Source organism: Perna viridis, chromosome 14 (genome assembly GCF_037379345.1).
Source record: "Perna viridis isolate PV_CMFRI_1.1 ecotype Kerala chromosome 14, ASM3737934v1, whole genome shotgun sequence".
Taxonomy (NCBI): domain Eukaryota; kingdom Metazoa; phylum Mollusca; class Bivalvia; order Mytilida; family Mytilidae; genus Perna; species Perna viridis.
In genome coordinates this window covers 28,198,124-28,224,012 of record NC_142458.1, presented here as the reverse complement: position 1 = coordinate 28,224,012, position 25,889 = coordinate 28,198,124, and the positions used below count along the sequence as shown (strand labels likewise).

Here is a 25,889-nt window from a genome sequence, read left to right as displayed (position 1 = left end):
TAAAATACTTGGATGAATAGGATCTACTTTTCATGGTGTTCATCCATGCATGGTTCTATCCAAACTTGTGTTTGTGTTTTTGAGTAACTGCATATCACAGCCACTTGATATTTTAGTTGAAGTTTTATTATAGGCATGTTATATCATAATATTGGGTTTATCTATTTCCTGTTTGACAACTTTTGTTTATATTCTTTTGCATTGGTAATGTTAAAGAGGGCCAGATCCAGAAATGTATAGAAATTTGGGATTGAAGATGATTTCCTGGCTCTTCTTTTTCTCAATTTACACAATTTTCCAACAAATTGTGAGCTTGCAACCCTCAGAATTAACCCTCCTTGGATCTTTTAATGTTAAAAATTCTGTAATTAGAGTTTTTGTAGAATTTAAAACATCACAATAATTTCCGAATTTACAGCAAATTATTCGTACTCATTAAATAATTTTTGACATTCAGTAACTATGAAATAAAATAAAGTTTTAGTAGTACCAAAGAACTAATTTTTCTGTCCAAGCCTTTAAATACATGTACAGATTATGACATCAAAGTTATTATTGTTGCATAAAGATAAATTTTAAATTTTTAGACAGGTACCCATAACTGCAAATAACACCATAAACAGATCATGATAACAAGATAACAACTTTTTACTTACTAGGATATGGACCATGCAGTAACTTTTCACTTACTAGGACATGGACCATGCAGTAACTTTCTACTTACTAGGACATGGACCATGCAGTTTGACTTCAAAATGCAAGGTCAAACCTTTTTTAGGCTTCCAATACATTTTGGTCCAATTTGAAAGCAAAATGCAGGGGTTAAAACTTTTAATTATTCTTTTGCATGACTTTGCAGCAATATTAGTGACCATGCAGTTTTTACATCATAGTGCAAAGGTTGAAATTTACCTCCTAATCTTTTTTTTTCAGGCCTCACGAGCTATGGACCAGTTTGATATTAAGATTGAGAAATCAAAACCTTGTGTTTTACAAGAGATTCTTGATATGCTGAAGAAGCTGTTGGAGTACTGTCTATGTTGTCTATCGTGTGGGTGTTATCATGGACCGACAGATACCAAATCTATGAATGGGAATGGCTATGAGATGATATTACTGGATAGTGAGAAAAAAGCTGTTCAGAACTTACTACATTACATGGAAATGGGTAAATCTAAGCATTCTTATTACAGCACATAATGATACAATGATGATGTTCAGGAAATAGAGTTGATCTTCCGTTGGTTAAAAGGAGTCACATACATATAATAAACTTCCTTAGGTAAACTAAGAAAATTGACAGGTTTTAAATTCCTTTTTCCTGAAGTTAAGTATTTTACTGATTATAAGTTAGATTATCTTAAAGTACATCTGTGATTTTCACAAAAAGCTGTTAGCCCAAAATCTATCATGGCCAAAATTATAAGTCCATTTGTTTGCCATCACCTGACAGACCATTACAAAACCCTTACTGTAAAGATTTTATACCAAGCCACACAATTGGATGAATAAATTGTTTTGAAACTTTGCACAGTTGTTTAGTACTATGAAATACATGTAAGAACAATTTTCAGCAAAATCTAAAATGTAGTTGTTCAAGTTGTCATAAGATATCTCTCTTGTCCAAACTGTGTCATCCAAGACTGAGGCACTGACAATTTTTTTTCAACATTGGCTAAAATTAACTTTCAAAAATAAAGGTCCTGGACTTTTCCAAGATTCCAACTTAAGTACTATCTCCGTATAAGAATCAGGCAAAATGTATATAAGGCTTGACACATGAAGGAAACAAATGCAGAGATTTTATTGCTTTAACCAATTAATTATACCAGAAATAATCATCAAACTGTTTGTAAAATTTGCCTTTTAAGATATTGTTAGTCAAATTTAGTTGAAATGCACTATGGAAAAATGGTGGGAAAATTGTCCCGCACTCTTTCCCTATGTAAGCAGTAAAAAATATCTATTTCACAGATGCTTCAGGATACACTTAAATAGCTTTTTGGTTATTTTCTAGATATACTGAATATATTTTAGGCAAAAATGACTAAATTGGGGAAAATAATATGCCACCCATTGCCTGATTCTTACACAGAATGGTACTTAAATGGTCCTTTTCAGGAAAATCAGTGGTCCACAATATTTTCACAGATGCTTCAGGATACACTTAAATAGCTTTGTGGTTGTTTTCTAGATGTACTGAATATATTTTAGGCAAAAATGACTAAATTGGGGAAAATAACATGCCACCCATTGCCTGATTCTTACACAGAGTGGTACTTAAATGGTCTTTTTCATTAAAATCAATGGTCCACAATATAGTGTTAATTTAACGGTTGAAGATTTAGGACACAATTAATTGAAATTTTAAGGGTCCTAGGTTAGAAATGGGGGTCATATACAAAAGTGTAGTTGCGACCACCTTTAATTTGAGACCCTGTTCAGGAAATCAGATTTATGTTTGATGTGATGTAACTGCTTATAAGAAATTAAAAAATCAAACAATTGTTAGTAATCTTGAAATCATTGTCTGCATCAACCATAAAAATATATTCCATCAGGTACATGTATGTAGTAGACCTGAACTTTATTGAGTACCAATATTCTTGTATACTTTTATATAAGTAGCTGTGAGATTATGTAACATATTTTGAAAATATTTGATGTGAGTTATACATGATAAGCAATTGCACATATCACACATGTTTCCTGGATGTTTGTTAGTACCAATACATATAAATACAGGCATTGTCAATGATAAGAGGACACAAGGTGCAAAAAACTTCATCGAACTAAAGGTGATCTTGTCTTCTACATTCACCATAATTTTGCATTAACTGTAGTACAGAACTGTATTTTAGAGAAAACCATATATTCACCTTTCACTTACGCTGTAAATCAATCAAATCTAGAGGGTTAACTCTTAAGCCTATTTCTAATATACAACTGATATAATTTTTATCTAAAAACTACAACAACCATAAGACAAACAAAGTCTGGTTATGTGGTGTGTAACAGTGTTTCTGAATCAGAAATCAAAGTAAATTTTGTGGGTTTTGTACATACATGAATCACCTCTTGTTGATGTCTATGATAACTGTTACTTGATAAAAAGAAGGTGTGGGCCTCTACTTTATATTTTCTAGTACAAACATTTAATATTAGTCAAAACAATACAGAATCATCACCATTGGGATAATTTATTAAATACATCTAAATCCAAGAACATGACCTGAGTTAGAAAACAGGAATTGTGAATGTTAATTGTATGTTAACATTGATTTATTCTTTTTTTCAGAAGCCAGTGGTGACCCTGTACTGACAGAGGAACACATTAGAGCTATGTGTATACTGACCTACTCTGACAATGAAGAGTTACAGAGATCCGCTGCCCTCTGTTTTACAGAAGTCAGTGAGAGAAGTAAGGCATTGATTAACTTAGAACTATTTCATGGAGACTCATGTTTGTGTTTTACTACAAATAGGACACGTGTTATTATTTTACCCAAGTTAGATAAAAGGATTATATACTGATATAAATGACCAGAACATGGTAAAAGAATGATACACTTGAGTTGTAGAGTTATTGGAGTTCACATATTACAATTACACTGTTTATCCATACTTTTCAAGACTTACATGCAAGTTATTAAGAAATCTGCAATATTAGAAGAATACACAAACAGTATGCTAGGTTTGTTGAAATTCCATGAAATGTATTTCAGACCAAAAATCATTATCAATGCACTTTCATCAAACTTTCAGAGTATCTTCGTGAAAAAAATGAACTGGATAATTCATTTTGGCGCAATTAAGCAAAATATTATAGTCAAGGAATATTCTAATTTTATATGTATAAAATAACATTTTTTTTTTCATTTCTTTCAGTGTCTTCCCCACTCACAATTCCTATTGCACGTCCCCTAGTGGAACTACTCAGATCACGTGATCTACATGTACAGAAAGCAGCCACTTTGGCTGTCAGTAATTTCTCAATGTTAGGTCCAGGTAAGAACCAATTTTAAATGAAGTTTAGATGTTTTACTTACAGGAAAACCAAGAATCCTTAAACAAGAAATTTTGAAACCTCCAGCACTAATCCATCTTATTTTCTGTCATTTGATATTGTTAAATTAATTATTTTTGTGTTCATGGAGAAATTTAGGAAATGAAGTTTATAAAACAAGATTCAAATTGCATACAATTCCAAATTTTTTTTTCTTATCCTTGAAAACGTTAATATTATGCCATCTATTGTTTGTATTTTGTGCCACTCTCCCCCTGAAATAATTCACTTTAAATAATAACAGTGATCATTTATCTCATATTTAAATAAGTAATAATTATTTCGTAGAGCTTTGCTTTTTTAGCTAAAGTTCAGACTTTTTGTTTTAAATGGTTTTCCTTTTGCCCATTTCAATAGGAATTTATAGTATTTTTTTTTTCTGGAGATTTTATTTAAAAAGGTGTAAAAGATATATAATGACTTAGAATGTCTTATTAATCTTGACCAATTTAGGTGGATACTACAAAAAACTGTTGTTTTCTCATGTACTGATGTGCATTGTTTTTAAAGTTTAGTCCAACTGCAAATTAACTTTAGACAAAAATTAAAATTTTTTATTGAAAACCTTAATGCTGTGATAAAATCATCTTGCAGATAAAAAGAAATTAAAAAAATTGACAAACCAAAAATATTAAAACCCACTTATATAAATTCCTTATTTGTTTGTGGAAAACCCCGTTTTAGATTTTTTTACAAGTGATTAGCAAATGAATGAAGTCAATATTGATTTACTCATAAATAGAAAATAGTTTATTATATGGAAGTCTAAATTTTACAGATAGACAGACAGTTTATACTCGATTCATTGAGCAGGGATATAAAAAATCAATCAAAACTTCTTATTAAGGAAAGTTTTGTTAAAAACCATCTGACTTTAAATTCAGGAAATGGCAATTCTTGATCAAGTATTGAACTTCCTTGATACAAGGCTAAGTGAGACATCCTCTGTTCTGCATAACAAGAAGGGGATGAATTTATATTTCCATGAAGTTGCTGTTCTACTTATAAACAAAAGCTTGGTTGCTTTTTTTTAATATTCAAGGCTAGTTTCATATAGATCATATGAATTTCCTTCCTTTAATTTTTGTTAACACCAATGGGAAAGGCATAACAGAAGATGTACTATTCTTGGTTTCAAGATAAAAAAAATTGTCCACTACCACAAACTTTGAATATTTTTCATTGATATTAAGCTTTTTTTTTTTTGTATTTATTCCAAACATATAACGATATAAATCTTATCTTTTGTATTTTATGGTAGCTTGATGGGTTACAGTTCAAGTCAATATTTTGTTTTGCTCCACTGACTGACAAAGCTACAGGTCTTGGTATATAAAAAAATATAACTGTAAAAGTACTTTTATTGGAGGAAGTCAGTTTTTGTGGATTGTAGACAAATCATTGGTTTGTGGATTTTTAATTTGTGTTTTGACATTTCCCACAATACAAATAAGCAGAAATTCGTATTTTGTTGGGATTTTAATTCTGTAGTTTAAAGCGACAATGAAATACAAGAAAATTGATACTTCATGAATATAAGTACTTTCACAGTATATATGTCATGGAAGTGAAATATCAGATGAAGTTTTTACTTGTCCTTGTCTTAATAATCATGCGTCTTCTTTTAAAAAAACCATTAGCTGCTATTGCATTGTAAGTACATGTATTAAGTAGCAGTCTTTATAAAAATCAGACAGGAGGTGATTCATGCATGTCAAAAACCCACCGAATTCACTTTTATTTCTTATTCAGAATCAGTTACAGACCACATAACAAGTCATAGTTCTTCATATGTGTGTTGCGTTTTTAAGATAAAATTTATATAGATTTTACATGAAATTAGCACTTTGCAACAGTTCTCAATCTTGATTTTGTATGAATTGGTTGGTTTTGGTGGGAGATAAATGTATGATTTTCTCAAAAGTACAGATCTAAATAAGGAAAGGACAACTGTTTTGTAAAAAATATAGCATATGCAGATTGAAAAAGCATTGTTTGTTTGGTGGGTTTTTCTTCACCATGAATCACTTTAATATGGAAAATTTTATGTGGACTCGTACTTAAGTAAACAATTTTTACTGCTTCTATAATTTTAGCAGAAAATAAAGAAGTGTTGGTGACCTGTGGAGTTATCCCCCCTCTGGTTCAACTGTTACATTCTAAGAATATTGAAGTGCAGTGTAACACATGTGGTTGTATTACTGCCTTGGCTACTACAGGTTGGTATTACTGCTTTGGCTACTACAGGTTGGTATTACTGCCTTGGCTACTACAGGTTGGTATTACTGCCTTGGCTACTACAGGTTGGTATTACTGCCTTGGCTACTACAGGTTGGTATTACTGCCTTGGCTACTACAGGTTGGTATTACTGCTTTGGCTACTACAGGTTGGTATTACTGCCTTGGCTACTACAGGTTGGTATTACTGCCTTGGCTACTACAGGTTGGTATTACTGCTTTGGCTACTACAGGTTGGTATTACTGCCTTGGCTACTACAGGTTGGTATAACAATCTAATGGATCATTATGATTTGCTGTAATAAAATAAGAATTCTTGGAGTATCCACCATTGTCATTTTCCAAAACAAAAAACAATCATGATATGTGTATACCTTTACATATATTGTACACTTGCCAGTTATACACCAGTAAACATGTAATTGCTGTGCAAAGCGACAAAAATAACTGAAAATTTGAATCAAGGCAGTATGTTAATGAAATCTTGCATTGAAACAATTTTTTCTTCTGTGTACTTACCATAGGTTCATTACATATTGCATAACCATGCATAACGTTCCTGTGATAGCACTATTTATTCATACATGTAAAAACTTGGAAATTACAGATCTTTATAATTTTCAAAAATTACAAAAATATACAAGTGTTGTTTACACATAATTATACACAGCTCTGAGTTAGTTACAACTGAATTAGGTATTTGAATAGGGTATGTTTTTTGATTATCAGTGAATGGTTGTTTCAGGTGTGAAAACAAAGTGTCAAAATAACTAACAAAACAAATGGTAATCATTTGAATGGCTGTTTGACCCAAGCAACCTTTTCTTCATATTTTGGGCCGTAAATGCAGATTCTTTTATGATCCTCCAGGATCAAGATTACCTTATGTTATCAGTTCATCAGAAATTTTCCTGTTATTTCTAAACAGTTACTACACAATATATGCATGTATTTAAAACAATGTTGAGGTCAATGGAGTAGACATGGAGAATGATGGACAAATGCCAGTCAGCTGGATCACAATGCAAAAACTTAATGTATCAGTGGTTATTTTTGCAGTGATTTAATTTTCTCTAAATTCCCAGTCAAAGTTGGAATGTGAAAATTATATTGTGAAATATTTATGAAGATAAAAAATGGTTATTAATGTTTGTCTTATCTTGTTGTCACAATTATTATAACACAAAAAATCCTCTACCAATTTTTGAATAAAATGCAAAATTTTCCGCACGTGAAAAAAAAGACATATGGTACTAATAAATTTTTTGTTTTGAAACTGACAGTAAAACATTTATTTTCTCATGTGCACAATAAATGTGATTTTTGAAAGGATAACCTGTTCCATTATGGTTTTTCACATTGTTTTGTTTGGTGCAGTAGATATATACAGGGTAAAATACCTTCATGTAAGGACTGAAACAAAAACAGGAATGTGTTACATTGACAGATTTTCATTTGTTTAAACTACAATACCTTCTTTGTAGATTCAAACAAGCAATTGATTGTTTCTAACCATGGAATCAGACCATTGCTGAACCTGATGAAATCTTCCGATCTCAGAGTCCAACGAAATGCCGCTGGCGCTGTACTTAACCTTACCCATCAACGTAGGTCTTATATGTGATATGTTTTGATGGAAACTACCTGGATAGAAAAATGGGCCTGAAAACTTGAATTACCTACATTTTATTATTTGAACATTGAGTACAATAATTCAATATCCTTCAAATTCAAAAATTAATACCCACTTTATTCGATTTCAAAGTAACATTGAAATTACAGTTTTGAAACAAAAGGAATCTCATAAAACCCTCAATATTTGATGGAAGTTATATATACAGGAATGAAATGAAGAATTTGTTTTTATTTTCAGAATCAAACAGAAATGAATTGGTAACTAAAGGTGCTATTCCAGTTTTAGTTGATATCCTACACTCAGGAGATACCGACATTCAGTATTACATAGCAGCATCACTCAGTAATCTAGCAGTGAATGATAAACATAGGGCTATGATGACAGCCATTGGACACTTTGATGTGATAAAACAACTTGTTAAACTTCTCAATACAAAGAAAGAAAGGGTAGGATTATATAGGTTTAAAGTGCTGTAATGATTGTCTTATCCACTCTTTTTTATTCCTGAATCCAGAAATATTTTTGTCATATTCTTAATGTGCTTAAAATTCTGAGTGAGTTATTAAATATTTCGAGAAGATTCTCACCATTTTAACATTTTTCAAGTTGTATAGATACATGGGAGAAACAGATTCTCCTTTGGCCTATTTGTGAATTAGTATTTCACCACTAACTATTATTAAATTTAGATTTAAAAAAATGCTCAGTAAAAGTAAAATAATTGTGCATTGAAGATTTAATCTACATTCAGATCTTTTGAAGAGGCGGAAGCCTTTTTTGATTTTACAGAGTTTAAGTAATTCTATTTCATTTGTAGGTAAAGTGTCAAGCATGTTATGCACTCAGGAATTTAGCTTCTGATGGTAAGTTTGTCTACTTATGTGACTTAATGTTTATATGCAATATGAAGTACCTGTATAAAATGCTTGAAGACCCCAAAGGTCACCTTGTAATTACCATTGTACGCAATCTACTGTGAAAGTACTTTAATTAATGGATACCAATTTTCTTGGATCAGGGAAGAAGCACAAGTTTGTGGATTTTTGAATTCATGGTTTTTAAGTTTTCAGTATACCCATCAGTGGGAATCTGCTATTCAATGGGAACCAAATTTCGTGGTTTGACCTACCCATGAAAACCACAAAAATTGGTACCCCATGAAAAATAGTACATTCACAGTATTACACGTGGTTGAGGTGGATTGGGGTCATTCTGTTTGTCTGATCATCTGTTATTCTGATTCTCTTACCCACATAATGTTAGCACACTTCTAAACAGCTTGATTGATTATACGAAACTTTATAAGGAGGTTAGGCATTACATGTAGACATGCATGATGGAAAATAATAATTTTTTGATGCCTATAGGTAAAACAATCCTTAAAAGGTTCACATGTTTACTTTTGGTAAACACATCTTGTTCTGACTTTCTCTGTTGATTTTGATTAGACTTAATTTGATAGCTATAAGTTACATTAAAGAGGCAGCCTGTAAGGTGAGATAATGTCATTTAAATGTGTTGGCATATTAAAATTGTGTAAGCCCAAGTTCTCAAAAACTACATAGGTATTTTGATGAAGTCTAATGAACTGAAGAGGCAGTTTAAAAAAAAAAAGATTATGAGAATTTCCGCAAATTGTCAATTTTTTATTTGTCAATATTCAAGTATAAATTTTCATGGTTTGTCAAATTAGTTGTTTTGTGAAATTTTTAAGTCCTTGGATACCATTCGACCATTATGGTTATCATTTGAGATTTTACATTTCAGTGGTGATTTTGTGGTTGAACTGAATCAAGAAAACCATAAAAAATAGTACTCCATGACCTATAATTCTTGCAATGAACTTAGCTTGTTTTCAACCTGTCAATTCCAACTTTTCTTACCTAAAATAATTTCTTGTAATAAGTTTCTTCAAATAAAGATAGACCAGATTCAAATTGTAAATGTTCTTTAAGATAAAGCCTAACAAGTCAACTTCTATATTTTATGTACAATTATCATTTAGTATAAAAAGAAAAGTTTTTTTGTGTTTTCTCTTATATTGATCCAAATCATTAAATGTTTTTGTATGGTTTATGTTATTTCTACATTTAACAAATGTTTGGTAGTTTGGATTAATCTTGTCCGTATGTCCGTCCTTCCAAAATTTTGTCACAACAATCATATGTTGTAAGCAATTTTGGTTGCTCTCCAATATTAACTTCTATGAATGGGGCTATGCATGGCATGGCAATGTGTGCAACTTCATGTTTCTAGCTAATGCATTACTTCTTAGTGACTTCTATATCTGCCTGATGCATTGCATCTGTGATTTATAGTTCTAGTTGATGCATTTCTTCTCTGGCCTATATTTCTGTCTGATGCATTGCTTCTCTGACCTATATTTCTGGCTGATGCATTGCTTCTTTGGCCTATATTTCTGGCTCATGCATTGCTTCTGTGACTTATATTTCTGGCTGATGCACTGCTTGTGTGGTTTATATCTCTGGCCGATGCATTGCTTCTGTGACTTGTATTTCTGGCTGATGCATTGTATAATTGACCTTTAACAGGGCTACAGTTACCAAGTCTATTTTTACATTTGTGCTTGTCTATTACTGAAAGGAAATGTCATTATATTTAATTTCTAGGAAATCAATGTTTGTGATTCATTTATCTTTAACATTAATGGGATACACTTGACAAAAAAGACAAAAACAATCCAAATCTTAAGACAGGCTTTGTTTGAGAGGAAGGAAACACTATTGACTGTAACACAGATGTGGTCCAGATTTATAGATATATAATTGGTGACTCATTTATTTGTGCAATATTGAGACTGTTTTTAAAAGTAGCATTTACATGTAGGAAATTATTTAAACAAATCAATATTCCAAGGTCAATTGAAATATGTTTCATTCTACGCAGTGATTTGGTCACGTTAATACTGTATGATAGTTTTGGTAAAAGGTATTCTGAGGGTCTATCAGGAAAAGAAATTTAAATGTGTGTAATATTTATGAATTAAAAACTAAAAAACAAAAGTAATTCAATGTTATGTATTAATCTCTGCCATTTTCTATTTGAAGAATAATTGCAAGAAAAAATGTCAAATAAAAACCTTATCTTAAAGAAGCAAGTATCCAATATTTTTAAGATTTAAATGAAACAATCTGAAAATAAATAACTTAAGAATTGACAGAATCTGTTAATTTGAGAATTGATACGTATATATATGGTCATCCGATTAAAAATATATATCTGCATGTTCAGGCATTGATTCATTTTTGGGTGGGTTAGAAACAGCATTTTGACCCCTGGAATCTAAAAGTTACATGTAGTTTTATTTTTTTTTTGCATGGAATCTTGATTTTGCACACACATATTGCACAAATTTAACCACAAAATGATCTTGGCTCATTATACATTTGGTTTTTATTTCTGTTTCACAGCCTGAAATCCTTGACCAGCCTTTGATTTTATATAAATCTTAGTAATCCTGACTCATAATCAGCCCCTGTTACATGACATGATCCATTCTGTTTGGCTTTGTTATGATTAACACCTGGTCACTGTTATCAGTGACATTTCTCTCACTATAAAGCATTGCCTATAAAGTACATACAGTGGAGTCTTACTCATCAGTTATACAAACTGTCTATAAAGGATTATAGTAGTTCTGTCTAATCAGCTGTAAAGTTTTACCTGGAACAGCTGTTTTATATCGTTATCTAAAGGTGCAAATCTTATATAAATGATTGTTGTATTATCTGCTTATATAATCTTAATGGTCTATATAGGTGATAATTTTGTCTTGGTTGATGGATGGAAAATAAGCTGCTAAGAACCTTTATTGCTTAATGGAGTGTATTAATGTATTTTGAAATAATTGACTATTTTTTAATCATTCATATAAGCATTAGATATGTATCAATGCACCTGATATTTCCTTAGAATGCAGTAAATAGTTATAATAAATGTACTATGATTACTCCTGAAGTTTTTATCAGTTATAAATTGAAGTGCCGGTATACATATAATAAGTCAATTAATATCAAATTAAAAACTGATATTAAAATCAATGGGCTGATAGAATGTCAATTAAGAAAGTTATGACTTGACATGACCTAAATTCGTCATTCTTGTATAAAAACTCTAAGTTTTTATGGTTGACTTCAGCAAAATTTAAATGCCATAGTATTTTCATGATAACTTGTGATCACATGTGGTAACAGGCTTGTACAGATCTTAGATCAGGCAACTACATGTACATAATGTACTAGTATCTGATTCTCAATCTTTAACTCTGGAAAAGGAAGTATGTGTATGGGAGGTTGAACATAGGACAAAACCCTGATAATTATAGTCATAACTAAACCAAATTAAGTAAATTAGATTTGTTTAATTTATTGGTCTATCGCGGATGTGACATTTTATGAGCAACTTGGTGGGTACTTCTAGAAAAGCAGAGTATGTTACCCCACCTGCACACTTGGTTCAAGCTCCCAGTTTTTAACTGAGTCCTTGTTATTTACTTTTGTTTTCTTGTATGTGTTTTTTGGGTATTTCATGTTCTTTTGTTTTTTTGTTTGTCTGTTTACCCTGTCATCATCATCAATGAACTTATAATCTTTTGATTACTATTTCAAGCCTGGTTCCCTTGATTCATTAAAATGCTGAAAATGTATTTTTCACTGTTGCTTATGTACTGAACATATTTACAGGTATTAGTTTGGGAATTGTTTTAAAAAATCATTAATAGTTATTCATAGTGTATAAAAAAAATTAAGGTTCTATTTTTTTGGATTATTTGTCAATTGTATAAAAAGTAAATTAGTTCACCATGAAAAATACTAAATTGACAGTAATTCACCAGTTGTTCATTTGTGTTCATTTACATGTAAATCATAAATCTTCTATTTTCAGATGAGAATCAGGTTTTAATTGTACAGTATGGTGCCCTGCCTCTTCTACACAACATAATCAAGTCTAAAGCCTCACATAGAAATACTCTGGGAGCTGCTGTGGCTTGTCTCAGGAATCTCTCTATACACAGGTCAAACGAGGTAAGTCCCCAGGATCTGTTCTGGCTTGTCTCAGGAATCTCTATACACAAGTCTAACACGGTAAGTCTCCAGGATCTGTTCAGGCTTGTCTCAGGAATCTCTCTATACACATGTCAAATGAGGTAGGAATTTATTAACATGATGCCACAAAAGAGAGTTACTCATATATTAGTGGTAATACATTACAGTAATGTATTTGTATTTTAACATGAGTGCATTTGTCTTAAAGTGGAGTCAAGCAACATTTAAACACCTATGATCACAGGCATATAATGTACCTTGAGACATAGACAACTGGTAACCAATGGACCAATGTACTTCTTGAAAAGGGGGTAATTTTAAGACATTGAAGGATAACAACAAAATTACCAGACACTAATCTGATCCATAATCAAGTCAAGTCTAAAATAAATCTTGCAAAATAGATATTACATTACTGGTGTAGCTGGTACCACAATGGTCTTGACTTGGTACAGGTATTTCAATTGATGGGTCAAATCTAGGTTTTACAGCTCTCTAACCTCCCTCTTCCATTGTCATGTGAAAATATCAGTGGTGATTAAATAGCATGGGCATGCTATTGCGTCATAAATGGTAAATCAGTGGTCACATCAGCATAAAGAATGATTTACAAAAAAACAATCATTACTCATTACTTTAGAAACCAAGGACTGATATCAAAAAAAGAATGTGAATGATTCTTTGAAAAGACATTTTATAAGTGTCCAATTTGTAATTAATGTATACCAAAAGAATAAGTATGGCATTCTGGAGGTTAATATGCAAATATGAATCCGTCATTATCCTACCAATGCAAGTATTTAAGAGACATAAATTGACCCCTTTTAATATCCTGCATTATTATCTGACAAACAAAGTATGTGGATTTCTCATGCACTTATATTATACTCCGGACAATAAATCGTGTGTTTCAAATCTAACATAAAACAATAGAAATTGAAGAATAAATGACAATTTTCCTTAGGGAAAAAGGTCTTAGAACTATTTACATGACACTGTTACCCTGCATGAAAATAGTGAAATTAGTTATCATTTCTATACCTAAACAGATGGTATCCGCCTGTCTGTAAACAGTTCATCAGATTACAATGTCATTACAAAAGATAGCTTCTTTTCATGTAACATTTGTTATATATTTTTTGTTTCAGAGTTCTTAAAACATATAATAAATGATGAGTCAGGCCTATCATGTGCTAGCACAGGTGTTTATATTTATAATTCTTAGACCTGTCACAGGGCCTTGCTTTGAATATCAATTATGCAGCCAGACTAGTCTATAACACAAATCTTATCCATGTTACATACTAGTCAGGCTGTATAATACATGGGATCAACTCCTGTGGCACTTTGTTATCATTTTCATGTTTATTTCTGAGAATCTTTTTTCACCCACAATGCATTAGATCCTTCACTTTATATTAGTTTTTATTATAACAAGAATAGGTATGGTGTATATGCCAAAGAGACAACAAAGTTATTCATTATACATCCCAAATCATACATTTGATATGTAATGCATTTCAGTGCCAATTCACGTCGACCGCAAAAGTGACTGAAGCCCTCAAAATCCTAAAAAAAAAACCAGCAACAACCCCACCAGGATGAAAATTTGTGTACATTTTTTTTATATTCTATGTTTTTGGTAGGTACCACTGATACAGGAGAGAATTGTCCCTGACTTGAGGCCAGTGTTATGTGATAGCTCAAATTCAGAATCCCAGAGGCATGCTGCAGGAACAATCAGGAACTTAGCTGTTGGGGATCACCACAGGGTATACATTTAAAATAACTATATGGTATAGTATGTCCCTTTTTTATGCAGCAGAGGTCATTAGGTTGAAGACTTTGTAGCCAGGTTTTCTGAATGGCAGGGATGAGGGGTGCAAACTGATCACTGAAAAGCAATTTTACTTGGTTGTCTGGTATGATTTCTCTTTAATTACAGACTAAGATGTAAATCAAGGTGTTTTTTTTCAAAAGGGGGATGCAATTGCACCTGTTGCACCCCTGGCCTTGCTTCTGAAAAAAAGAAAATGAAATGTGCTATGACATTTCTAACATGTCTAAGGCTGTATTATGTGTTAGAGATTTGTCTAAATTTACTTTTATCAAATTTATTGATTCAGTTACATGTATAGTCAAAGGTCACATTGCTCCAATGTACTATTCTGCTGAATTAATATTGCATTTTAATCTGATACAGAAAAAACAATTGATTTAAAAATGTTTAAAATAAAATAAGATGTCTCTTCTCTTTCAACTTTTTGTTTCCTTTTCAACATAAACATGGAAATTTAACTTATGTGGCTACTGATCACAATCTCTATTAATTTGAATGGCACTAAGTGACACTTGCAGTTTGCATATGTTGGTTCATTACATAAATAGGTTAACGTAAATAGGGGAATTTTGGTCATAGTTTTATTTTGGTTTATTTTCCTCCTCTCTTAAAAGTGCCAAAATTAAACACACCAAAATATAATGATTTTGAAATTTATAGGCGGCCAATATTTATCTTTGTTTTAGTAGGTGTGAACGAGAACAATATTCTGTATATATGTCTGTCGAGCAATTAAATTGACCCTTTGTCATAATATGATACTGGTAGTGTTAGATTCTTTTTATGATAATAAAGGCTAGTTTGATTCCACCCTGAAGATTACACCCGAATACACCAAATTAAACATGCACAATTTGACTGAAAACTGTCAAAATATTCTAATTTAGGGTACCTTAGAGTATGAATAATATGAAAAAATACTATAACTATCAGAATTAGAATCATTGATACTCAAGTTAATCATTATTTTATGATGACTTGAACTTTTATGGGGTTATTTTACTTCTTCCTTTCACTGGAGGTAAAAAATCAACATTAATGGCCTGTGCTAAAATGATTAATAAACATGAGTCTCTCTGTTTCTATATTCTTGATAGGTTATAAAATTTTGTAAAGTTATGGCTAAACTGTTGTTTCATCCATGGCAAGATTATTACAAAGACTGGAACCTTGGTTATAGAGGAAGAGTTTTCTCAGTTACATGAATAAAAACATGGAAAAAAACTATTTTCTTGCATTCTTAGGGAGTAATTAAAAATGCAAATGACTTATTAACCACTGGGCGGTGATTAAATTTCTGCAAGAGAATTCCCGCTATTTAACTTTTTTTCTACAAACAGATTCTCCATCAGCCTATTCTTGTTTGAGTTATTTCTTCACTGTCTATTCTAAAACCAAGACTTAACCAAGCTTGTCAAAGCCCACATATTGAAAATCTTATTTTTACCATCTCCAGTGTAGAAATAAAAGAAACCACTCATTACTGATGGAGAATCTGTATGTCAATCTGGTATTGTAGGTTATAATTGACAACGACTGTGTAGAAGCATTAACATTTGTTTTGCTTGATATTGATACCAAGATCCCTGTCTTATCTGAGGTCACAGCTGCATTGGCTATTCTCACTGATGAAGGTAAGTTTCTTACATTCTGTCAACACCAAAATATGTACAGTCGTATATTTAGCTATAAGTTTTTATACAAACAAGAAAGGAGGCGATTTATACATATGTAAAACTCATCATCTATTTTATTTCAGGAACAGTTTCAGACCACAAATCAGTCTTAGTTTGTCATTCAGTTGTTGCACTTTTGAAATAAAAACTATATAGATTTTGTATAAAGTTTGCACTTTTGCAAAGTTATCATTCTTGAATAGGATTAATTTTACTTATTTTAATGTATGGTTTGTAAAAAAGTACAGGTCTGAATACAGGAAGGACTATCATTACATTTATTCACATTTATTTTTATAAAAATAATGCATACATAAATGTTTGTTCTGTGGGTTTTTGTACACCATGAAACCCTTTATCATAGATAGTGTCTGAATTTTATGAAACTGGTGCTTAAATGGTGGTGTTATTATTGTCCTCCACAGAGGGTTTCTAGACAATTAAGTAAAAGTGCATCAATCTTTTTGAAATTTTATCACAAGGTTACTTACCACAAAAGAGCTTCCACGGTAAAAGAATTATAGGAATAAGGATCTCTGTAGGTTTGTTCTATAAAATGTACAATATACATGTATAACCTACAATATTTCTTGGTACATCACATAGGTGGTCTCAGGGTTATGTACTGGCCTCAGGTGCTGGAGGTCATGGGTTAATCCTTGGCTGAGTCACATCAAAGGCTTTAAATTTGGTAGTAACTGCTTCTCCACAAAAGTATGTAAGGGGATAGAGTGATGACTTATTAGCTCAAAATGATATGTCCAAGTGTGTTGGCTGTTGTTTCGACGAGCTAGTACAATAAAAAGTATAGCATGTCGGACTAGTATAAATCAGGGTCTGTTTGGTTGGTCAATCATTCTCATGTTGAAATGCAAGAAAATATCTGCTATAGGGCATCAAACGTTGATCAATGGTTAATGAAACTACATAGCAAACATACAAATACCTTTTCAGTGAACAACTTTTACAATGATAGTACATATATTTACATGATTTTAATGTTGTCAGAGGGACAATTTAATTATAAGTACTTAGAGTATCATCGAAATGTTTGTACCAAATATATGTATGTTGAAAATTACATGTGAGAAAGCTATGTAACTTCTTTGACATTTGATGACTTTTAAAGTTATATAATATATTTATAACAACATGTGTTTTTTAGTTAAGTTTTCAATATTTGGGAAGACTTAAATTCTGTCAGAACATTAAAAAAAAAAATTATTTTAAAACTCAAGGAATCAAATTTCTTAAGCAATACATACTATCTTCAATTCAGTCATTTAAATTTGGGATTTTATTTCTTGGATACAAGTTAGTCATTGACATATATAAAAAATTTTAAGTATGTGAAATCTGTATTTTCGTACTACTTGAGGCAGATAACATTAAAGACATGTAAATTTTTTTTTACAATAAGGGAATTAGCCCATAACACCTAATCTTGCCGTTGAATTATACGATTCATCTTTCTCACTCTTGAATTATAATTATTGCTAAGCACTAAATTGTTAGGTAAACATTTATTTTTTATTTAATTGTGACTTTTTTGTTTTATTTACCTGGGGTATGATTTATTTGCAAGTTACCACATCATAACAATGTTTTTCATCTTGATGGCATGGTTTATGACCCATTTAATCTGTTAATCCTAGAATTCCTAAGTTTTAGAGATTTCCGTTGTAGATGATGTGAAGTATAAGTTATTACAGTTACACAATGGGAAATGTTTTACCAAGCTTGTCACAATGGCCTCGCTGTCTAATCATTCTGAAGTACAATATAACAGTGTTGGCATCCTGGGACAACTCTCTCTTGTTTGTAAGTAATCACTTAAATTTTCAGTAATGGTCAGTGAAGATTTTATTTTATTTTTTGGGGGTTTTTGATCCTTCAGGATCAAAATACTTTATGTCACCAGTCTATCACTGGAACTTCCCTACTATTTTTGAACACTACACAAAAATATAGTCCAAATGTAGTTCCTTAAAGATCATTCAATAACTCTTTTGTATCAAGTAAATATGTTTCTTGCAATTTATCAGCTCAATAATATTCTATTATTTATGCAAATAAAATTAAGATCTTTTCTTCATATCAACTAAAGATTTGAGGGACTCCTTTTTGGCTTTGAAAGATATTTAGTAATAGATTTACATTCAGGCAATTTATGTCTTGCAGTAATATGTCTGGAAAATTTTTTTTATTTAAAAACTCTTATAAGCCAAATTATCCATCCTGTCATCGAAATTTTTCCGTTTTACAAACAGGAAGTGAAGGGCAGTGATATTAACCAAGTAAAATTGGTGGGAAAATTTAAATTGATAAAAGTGTCTGGTTTATGAAGATCTTGTGTTAAGGAAATATTTTCTTAAGCTGATATTGGTTTTATTTAAGTATAATTGTTATGTAGGATAAATACTCTGTTAATATAGCTTTTGAATGTAAATGCACATTTACTTTTGGATAGATTTAAAATTGGGGAAAAGGGTGAAATGGAACAAAATTTGTAAATGTGTGTGAACTTGGATCAGTAGTATAGACTGACATTCAGTTTACACATATTAAAAAAAGACACTTCTTAATAGTATTTAAAATGCAACTGATAATCACAATTTTATTTAACATTTAACACTAGCATAGTAAAACTATGGGAAAATTAATACTCCACAGTATACTGTGAAAGTACTTTAATTCTTGTATACCAATTTTCATGGATCAGGGCAGAAACACAAGTTCATGGATTCTAGAATTCATGGTTGCAAAGTTTCCAGTATACACACCAATGGGTATCTGCTATTCATTGGGAATCAAATTTTGTGGTTTGACCTACCCACGAAAACCACAAAAATTGATTCCCCACGAACAATAGTACTTTCACAGTATACAGCCTTGAGTGATACTCCCCAGTATATACATGTAAATTGATTACGAGGTAGGAGATACATAAGATCTTCACAGTTTTAAATGTGATACATTATACAATTATTGGTAAGTTAAATGTAGATAAGTAATTGTCTAATTTTAGCAATTCCTGAGGATTTGAGGACTGAGAACAAAAAAGGCATTCTTCTGTATATTGATATGTTTCTAAAATCTCCAGACCCTAACTTCATACATGTGGCATTGTGGACACTTGTACAGTTACTCAAAGGTTGGTGTTTCATTCCCCAAACCATTAACTCCCTCCGGTGTATTGATAACTAGAAGTAAATCATTATTCTCTAATTTTAAGTAATTTGCAAATTTTTATGATGTATCAAAGAAGTTTCAAATTCACTTCCATTGCTATGAGATTTCTTTATTTATTGATGTCCTTCCATAATAGTTTTTTTATAATCGTAAATTCAAAGCAAAGTGAATCGATTTTGAGAAGGGATATTTCCAGGCTGTTATTTGCTCATTTTTACAAAAATGGCAAACATTTTTTTTTAAAGAGGGAATTTCTCCCCCTACAGAACCCTCTGGATCTGTCACTTAGCACAAGCCACCTTTAAATAGAATGAACTTTACTGCCCATAAGAACTTACACTAGGGTGTATTATTAGAATGTTTTAAGACGGTGATGTATTTTGTATGCTTAATTGATCAAATGTTCCTGTCCTGAAATGATAGAGAAAAAAAAAAAAAAAAAAAAAAACACAATCGATTCATTAAATATGCCATATAATTGCAGATGAGTTTTTCCTAAAAGCCTTCAGGGAGCATGATATTGAGCAAGTTCTGGCCAAAGTTCAGAATATGTCTTCTTATCCAACAACCATAGATGAATTGGCTGACACAGCACTGGGTATGCTCAGAGGGGAAGGAAGTCCACCTTCCAGTGACGAGTAACCAATCAGAGCTCAAGGATGAAAATTGATTGTGGCATAAGGCCAATCAGATCTTTTGAGGATACTCCTGTCAGAATTCATATCTGATGAGATTTACATCAAATTCCCTGTACTGAGAGTCAGACCAATATATTGTTATTGTAAAAGCTTTGATGTGACAAGTACATCTATTGTATTGTGATAATATTCGTTGTAAGTGAATTCCCTATGTTCAAAATGTGGAATCTCCTTATGTGCAATATTGTTTTTATATGGGCATTTGGAACAACAAGTTCCTTTAGAATTTGAAATGTATGAGCTTTTCCATCACATTTGTTTTAGTATATCAAGTTACTGTGGTTGATTGCAACTTTATAATGCCAAACTGCTATAGAATTTAAATGAGTTTTTATCTGCTTAATGATATTGGAGTGTTGAAGATGCCTTTCATGTTTTTTATGTACTTGTTTTGAAGGTATTAATTTTTGCATTATCAAAAATGGATGTTAGTGACTAAATGTTTTTTGCAATAATTCATGAAAAGTTATTTCATGTCTTTAGCAATATAGCAAAATCACAGGTGGATCCAATATGAGTGCACCCCAATCTTTTGTTTTGAAAAGTTGATTATAAAGTTAAAAGGAAACACCGAGTTGATCCTCCTTTTTGTAATTTCTTGATCCACCTCTAAAAGTTGTCAATTCTATGTTTTTTTTAAGTTGAGATCTAACTATGATCTAGAACAATTGTAAGCAGTTGTAGAGGCAATGGATTTACATTTCTCCATTTCTCAGCTTTTTAGGCTGATGGCTTAGGTCTGATACACATGTATTTCCAAATTTTGTAGCTTTTTCACAACTCATCTTTATTTATAAATGTGTTCTAAGTCTGCTTAAATTTTCTATTTCCACATGTGTTCAACTTCTTATTTTATTTTAATTATCATCTCCAGCATTTATTCATGAGCAAAATATCCAAAAATATATTAGTTTAATTTTTGCAAAATAAGATATACAAATAAGAGAAAAAAAACAATATTTTTTTTTTAATTTTGAAATATATTCTTTTAATGACGACAATCATAATTATAATAATTGGAAATCATAAACTTGTTTTAGTGCTAATTGTGAATTTGTTTATAAAACAATGTGCAACAATGACATATTTATTGCACTTCAGTTTATAAGAATACATTTGTAAGGGAAAGACTATGAATCTGAGAAGGGGCTTGTAGTATTGGTCAGGACAGAATATTTGTTTTCATAAATTGTGAATAGAGATATTCATTTTTAGATGTTATATGGCTAGATTATTCATTTTTATTATACTCTACATTAGAATCTAATGGCTAGAAAATTATTTTTTTATTTCTTTGGTTGTGGAGGCTTGAATATTTATTTCCAAATTTGTTCTCACAAAGATATTTACAACAAATTTTAATAACAAAAACTGCCCGACACCCTCTCTCAGAGTCAAATGGTTGTCCCCCTTAGCATATCATTACATCAGACCACATTTTTTCAAACTTTATTATATGATGTGTATTTCTATACTCATTTTCTATTTTTTAACATCTCATGTTTATCTTGAGTCTATTTTACTTACTAGTGCAGCCAGTATATTTTATATGACCACAAAAATATTATGAAAATGGCTAAAAAATTGTAGACTTTGATTCTGGTTAAATTCTTATCCTGTGTCAAATATCTCAACTTGTCCATACCTGCCCAAACTGATCAAGGTTGAACCTCTGTGGTCGTGTGAAGCTGCAACTTGCAAAGCATTCTATTTTGTGCTATAAATACCTTTTGCTTTATACAAAGAAGCATAAATATGACAGTGACCTCATTGAGAATTATGTCTTTAAAATAATTTCGTCATTTACTGACAAGAATGAATTTCAAGATGTGAGAAAGTATATAGATTAACAAAAGTAAAACCACAGGGTAAAAAAGGAAAGCTTTCCTGGTGTACAGTAATTTCTTTGTGACTAAATTAAGCTGTAGCATTTTGTGTTTTAGTTGTGCTTAACATATTTGGCAATATTTTTATCGATGATAATATGTTTACTTCCACTTACTATTTTGATACTTATTTTGTTACAATTGCTATCATGACTCGATGTTCTACCAAAGATTTGTCTCTGATAAAGTATGAAAATGAGCTTGCCATGGTTTAAATTGTTAAAATTTTCATAGTCCAAAGCAGTAATGCAATAAAACATACAGAAATGTTTGTAAATTTGTATGATGATTTGTATAAGTTCTTATTTACTTGCATTGCAAAGTATTTTTAATACAAAATTACCTAAATATTCTTGGAATTAAGTATTTATCAATTTTTTTTTTGTGTTGAAATGTTAAGGAACAATTATTTTATTTTAAAGAGGTGTTAAGATGATATATACTGTTCCCCCCTCCCATATAAGGAATGGTTATTCTCGTTTTATGTGTTCTGTCTACATGTTTGCCATATGGAATGAGGTACCACCAAAAAAGAATGTAGTCATAAATTTATGAAATGATTATAAAATTAATGTCTGAACTGTCTTTTAACATTATATGATGTCTAAGATATGTCTTTTCTGCCAACTTCATGAAACACTTCTTTTTCATTTTATTTTCCATTAATGTGCACATAACAAGTGCAATTTTTAAGATATAAGATAAGGTAATGTTACAAAGTTTTCAAACACCAAGTATTACCATTAAAAATTCATAACTTTTAAAATTAACAAATGGCTCACAAAGGTGTAATGTCACATCTATCTAGAATTATAGAATTTTATTAAGTAAGTATCACAAATAGTATAGTCACAAACTAGAGGACCACTTGTTACAATAAGGGGGGCGACTCAGTTCACAAATTGTCTCCCTTTGCCTTGTAATAATGGGCGTTAGATATTGACATATTTTCACAAACATGTACTAGTGTCATGTTATCTGAAATGGTCACTACTAATTTCGGTGGACCCATGCAGTGGAGATTGTTCTAGGCATTGTTTTTTTTTATTTTTTAAAAAGTTTTTACATTATTTGGATACAAATAACCTGTAAAATATGGAACCCCTTTATTTTCTGTAATCTCTTCATTCAAAATTCCTTTGCAATTTACTCAAGTTTTGAAATTAGGATATGTTATTACAGATCAAATCAAATTGGGCCCATTGTATTTTAACAAGAGATTCCCTTTAAAAAGCCTAAATGTATAATAGGTTCATTTGCTTGTGAATTACATCTATTAAATACCATTGATTTTTATAATTTGATGCATTTAATTTTTGAAGGGATTTTGATGATTATATGAACAAATTTCTCATACAATAAATGTGGACTGTTTTGTTGGGTTATTTTTTCCAATTTCTTGGGTCAAACATTTCACTTTGATGAAGGTTTATAACACAATTACCAAACTGAAAAACTCTAAGCAACAGTCGAAAGGAATAATTAATTTTTATGACTGGATGTCGCAAAAATTTCATTTTTGACAGTGTCTCAATTGTTTTGTATGAAATAGTGTTTCAAGGTTAGATGTATTTTTTTGGTAAAAAAAAACCAAAAAGTTTATTTACTAGAGGTTTATTGGTAACTGAATTGTTTTTCCATTATTCTTCACTGCCTGACATTTTTTTATCTTGGGATAGTGTTGAGATACTAAAATGTCTCCACAGAACAAACATCTGGCTCTATCAGACTTACTGTGATGCTTTCAGTCTGGACTTTAAAACTGCTGTTTTTCTGTATATACTATTACGGCAGTATAACCTTATTCTGGTTGTGAATTGTAAACATGTCCTGTAGAAAGAAATCATCGCAAAAAATGGGACAAACTCAAAATTACAGCCGAACTTCCATTATTGAATTTTTTTTTCAATTTTTCATACAACCAACTTTCTGATGCGAGACATTTTTTACATTACAAAAATTAAAATTTCATTTTAGATTAAATCGTCAAACTTGACCAGAAATGGGGGGTAACACTCATTGACACTGTTGACTCCCAAAAGGGTGTCAAAATTGCAATAATTTAGAAGTACATGTATATTGTAATCAAGTTGGTACTTTTAATGATGTAACTGATAGCAAGTCTCAAATTTAAATTTAGGTAAGCTGTAGTTTATGATTGAAAAAAAAAAAAAAAAGATACATCAATCTTTTTGTATAAGCAAGGTCAGTTATAACTACAACAAAACAAAGGTTCCCAATTTTGATATGTCTACTAGCTTTCCATAAAAAATCAATTGGTAGCACCATAATTTACAGGGGCGTATCTGCCTATACGCAAATACGCAGTTGCATAATTTCGGAAAAAGTAACAAAAATAAAAACACATTTTAAAGATGAAATAAAGGTTATTTATCACATATGCATACCATGAACATAGTATAGGCTCTGAAAAACTGGCTCCAAAATCGTTAAAATTCAGGAGTTTCCCTCAGGACTTTGCCTTGCTGGACTCACTGGGGGCCTTGAGCGACCCCCCCCCCCCCCAGACCCCTCGCCACAATTTTGCGTACAACTAAAACAGGCCTAGCTATGCCCCTGATTTAGTTATATTTAGTTGTGATGTGACTTGTTTATTTTATACTTGTATCAGATGGCTATCATTTAGTTGTGATCTAGGTGTGACTTTTACATGTTTATTTTATACTTGTATCAGATGTCTATCATTTGTCTTGTTTTTACATGTTATTGGTTTTAGATTTACACTACATTCCTTCATTTAACTTTTAAACTGAAATTTATATTGTGGACCATGTAATTTATTGAAATAAACCTAAGAAATATTGTTCTGTTCTTTTTTTTTTTAAGTAAGCAGGGACAGATTGCTTGTCCAACCTAAGAGGAGGTGAACAACTATGATTCTCCTCATATGAAAAAAATCCATGAAAGGTGAGTGCAGATAATAGAGTGCCACCTCTCCATATCAGTTCTTAAACATCATGAATTCACTATTATTTATTTATTTGCTGGAATCTGTAAGAATCAGGCAAAATTGATAAAAAAAAAAAATTAATCATGCCCATAAAATACATGATTTTGACAATGAGGTCAAATAGTTTATGGTCCATTGAAGTTGAATTAACAGTTTGTCTTGGAAGTGTTATAGGATGCAGAAAGGAAGTGTTATAGGATGCAGAAAAGGGGTTCAAAGTTAAATAAAATGATAGGTTAAAAGGCAGTTATCAACCCATAATGATGAAATTGCAATGTATTTCATTAAATTTTAACCTCAAACAATTCATTTAAAAAAAATTAATGTTATTTCTGCATTCCAGATAACATTTTGAATAAGATTTCATGGAAAGACTTGTGTGTCATATCCAGACACAATTCTCACGCTGTCTGATTATTTCGTCATTTCTGCATCCAAATAACATCTGGAATATTTGATGGAAAGACTTGTGTTTTTTCCCACCTTGATTCTTACAGAGAATAGCTCTTAAATATGAAGGACCTTATGTGGTATGCTAAAAGGCCGTCTAAGAGAAACCCATGATACTAAGGCAACCATTGCCGACTTTTAAGATATACACGCAGAATTTCGATAAATTG

At 31.2% G+C, this 25,889-nt stretch overlaps 1 protein-coding gene across 6 annotated transcripts in view; it reads left to right on the top strand.

Moving 5' to 3' along the window:
* The window catches only part of LOC148598883 (uncharacterized), a 36,626-nt gene extending 11,504 nt beyond the window's left edge, over positions 1-25,122 (top strand). For 4 of the 6 annotated variants that reach the window (XM_088560950.1, XM_088560953.1, XM_088560954.1 and 1 more), the window contains 13 exons: positions 934-1,168; positions 3,299-3,421; positions 3,889-4,008; positions 6,163-6,285; positions 7,789-7,911; positions 8,178-8,386; positions 8,758-8,803; positions 12,846-12,985; positions 14,653-14,778; positions 16,366-16,480; positions 18,209-18,343; positions 19,551-19,676; positions 20,199-25,122. In XM_088560950.1, the coding sequence (XP_088417076.1) occupies positions 934-1,168; positions 3,299-3,421; positions 3,889-4,008; positions 6,163-6,285; positions 7,789-7,911; positions 8,178-8,386; positions 8,758-8,803; positions 12,846-12,985; positions 14,653-14,778; positions 16,366-16,480; positions 18,209-18,343; positions 19,551-19,676; positions 20,199-20,356 (1,779 nt within the window). In that variant the 3' untranslated portion in view covers positions 20,357-25,122. Of the gene's footprint in view, positions 1-933; positions 1,169-3,298; positions 3,422-3,888; positions 4,009-6,162; positions 6,286-7,788; positions 7,912-8,177; positions 8,387-8,757; positions 8,804-12,845; positions 12,986-13,068; positions 13,108-14,652; positions 14,779-16,365; positions 16,481-18,208; positions 18,344-19,550; positions 19,677-20,198 lie in introns of all 6 variants that reach the window. The other 2 variants (XM_088560951.1, XM_088560952.1) reach the window with 2 other exon arrangements.
* The last annotated feature ends 767 nt before the right edge of the window (positions 25,123-25,889 follow it).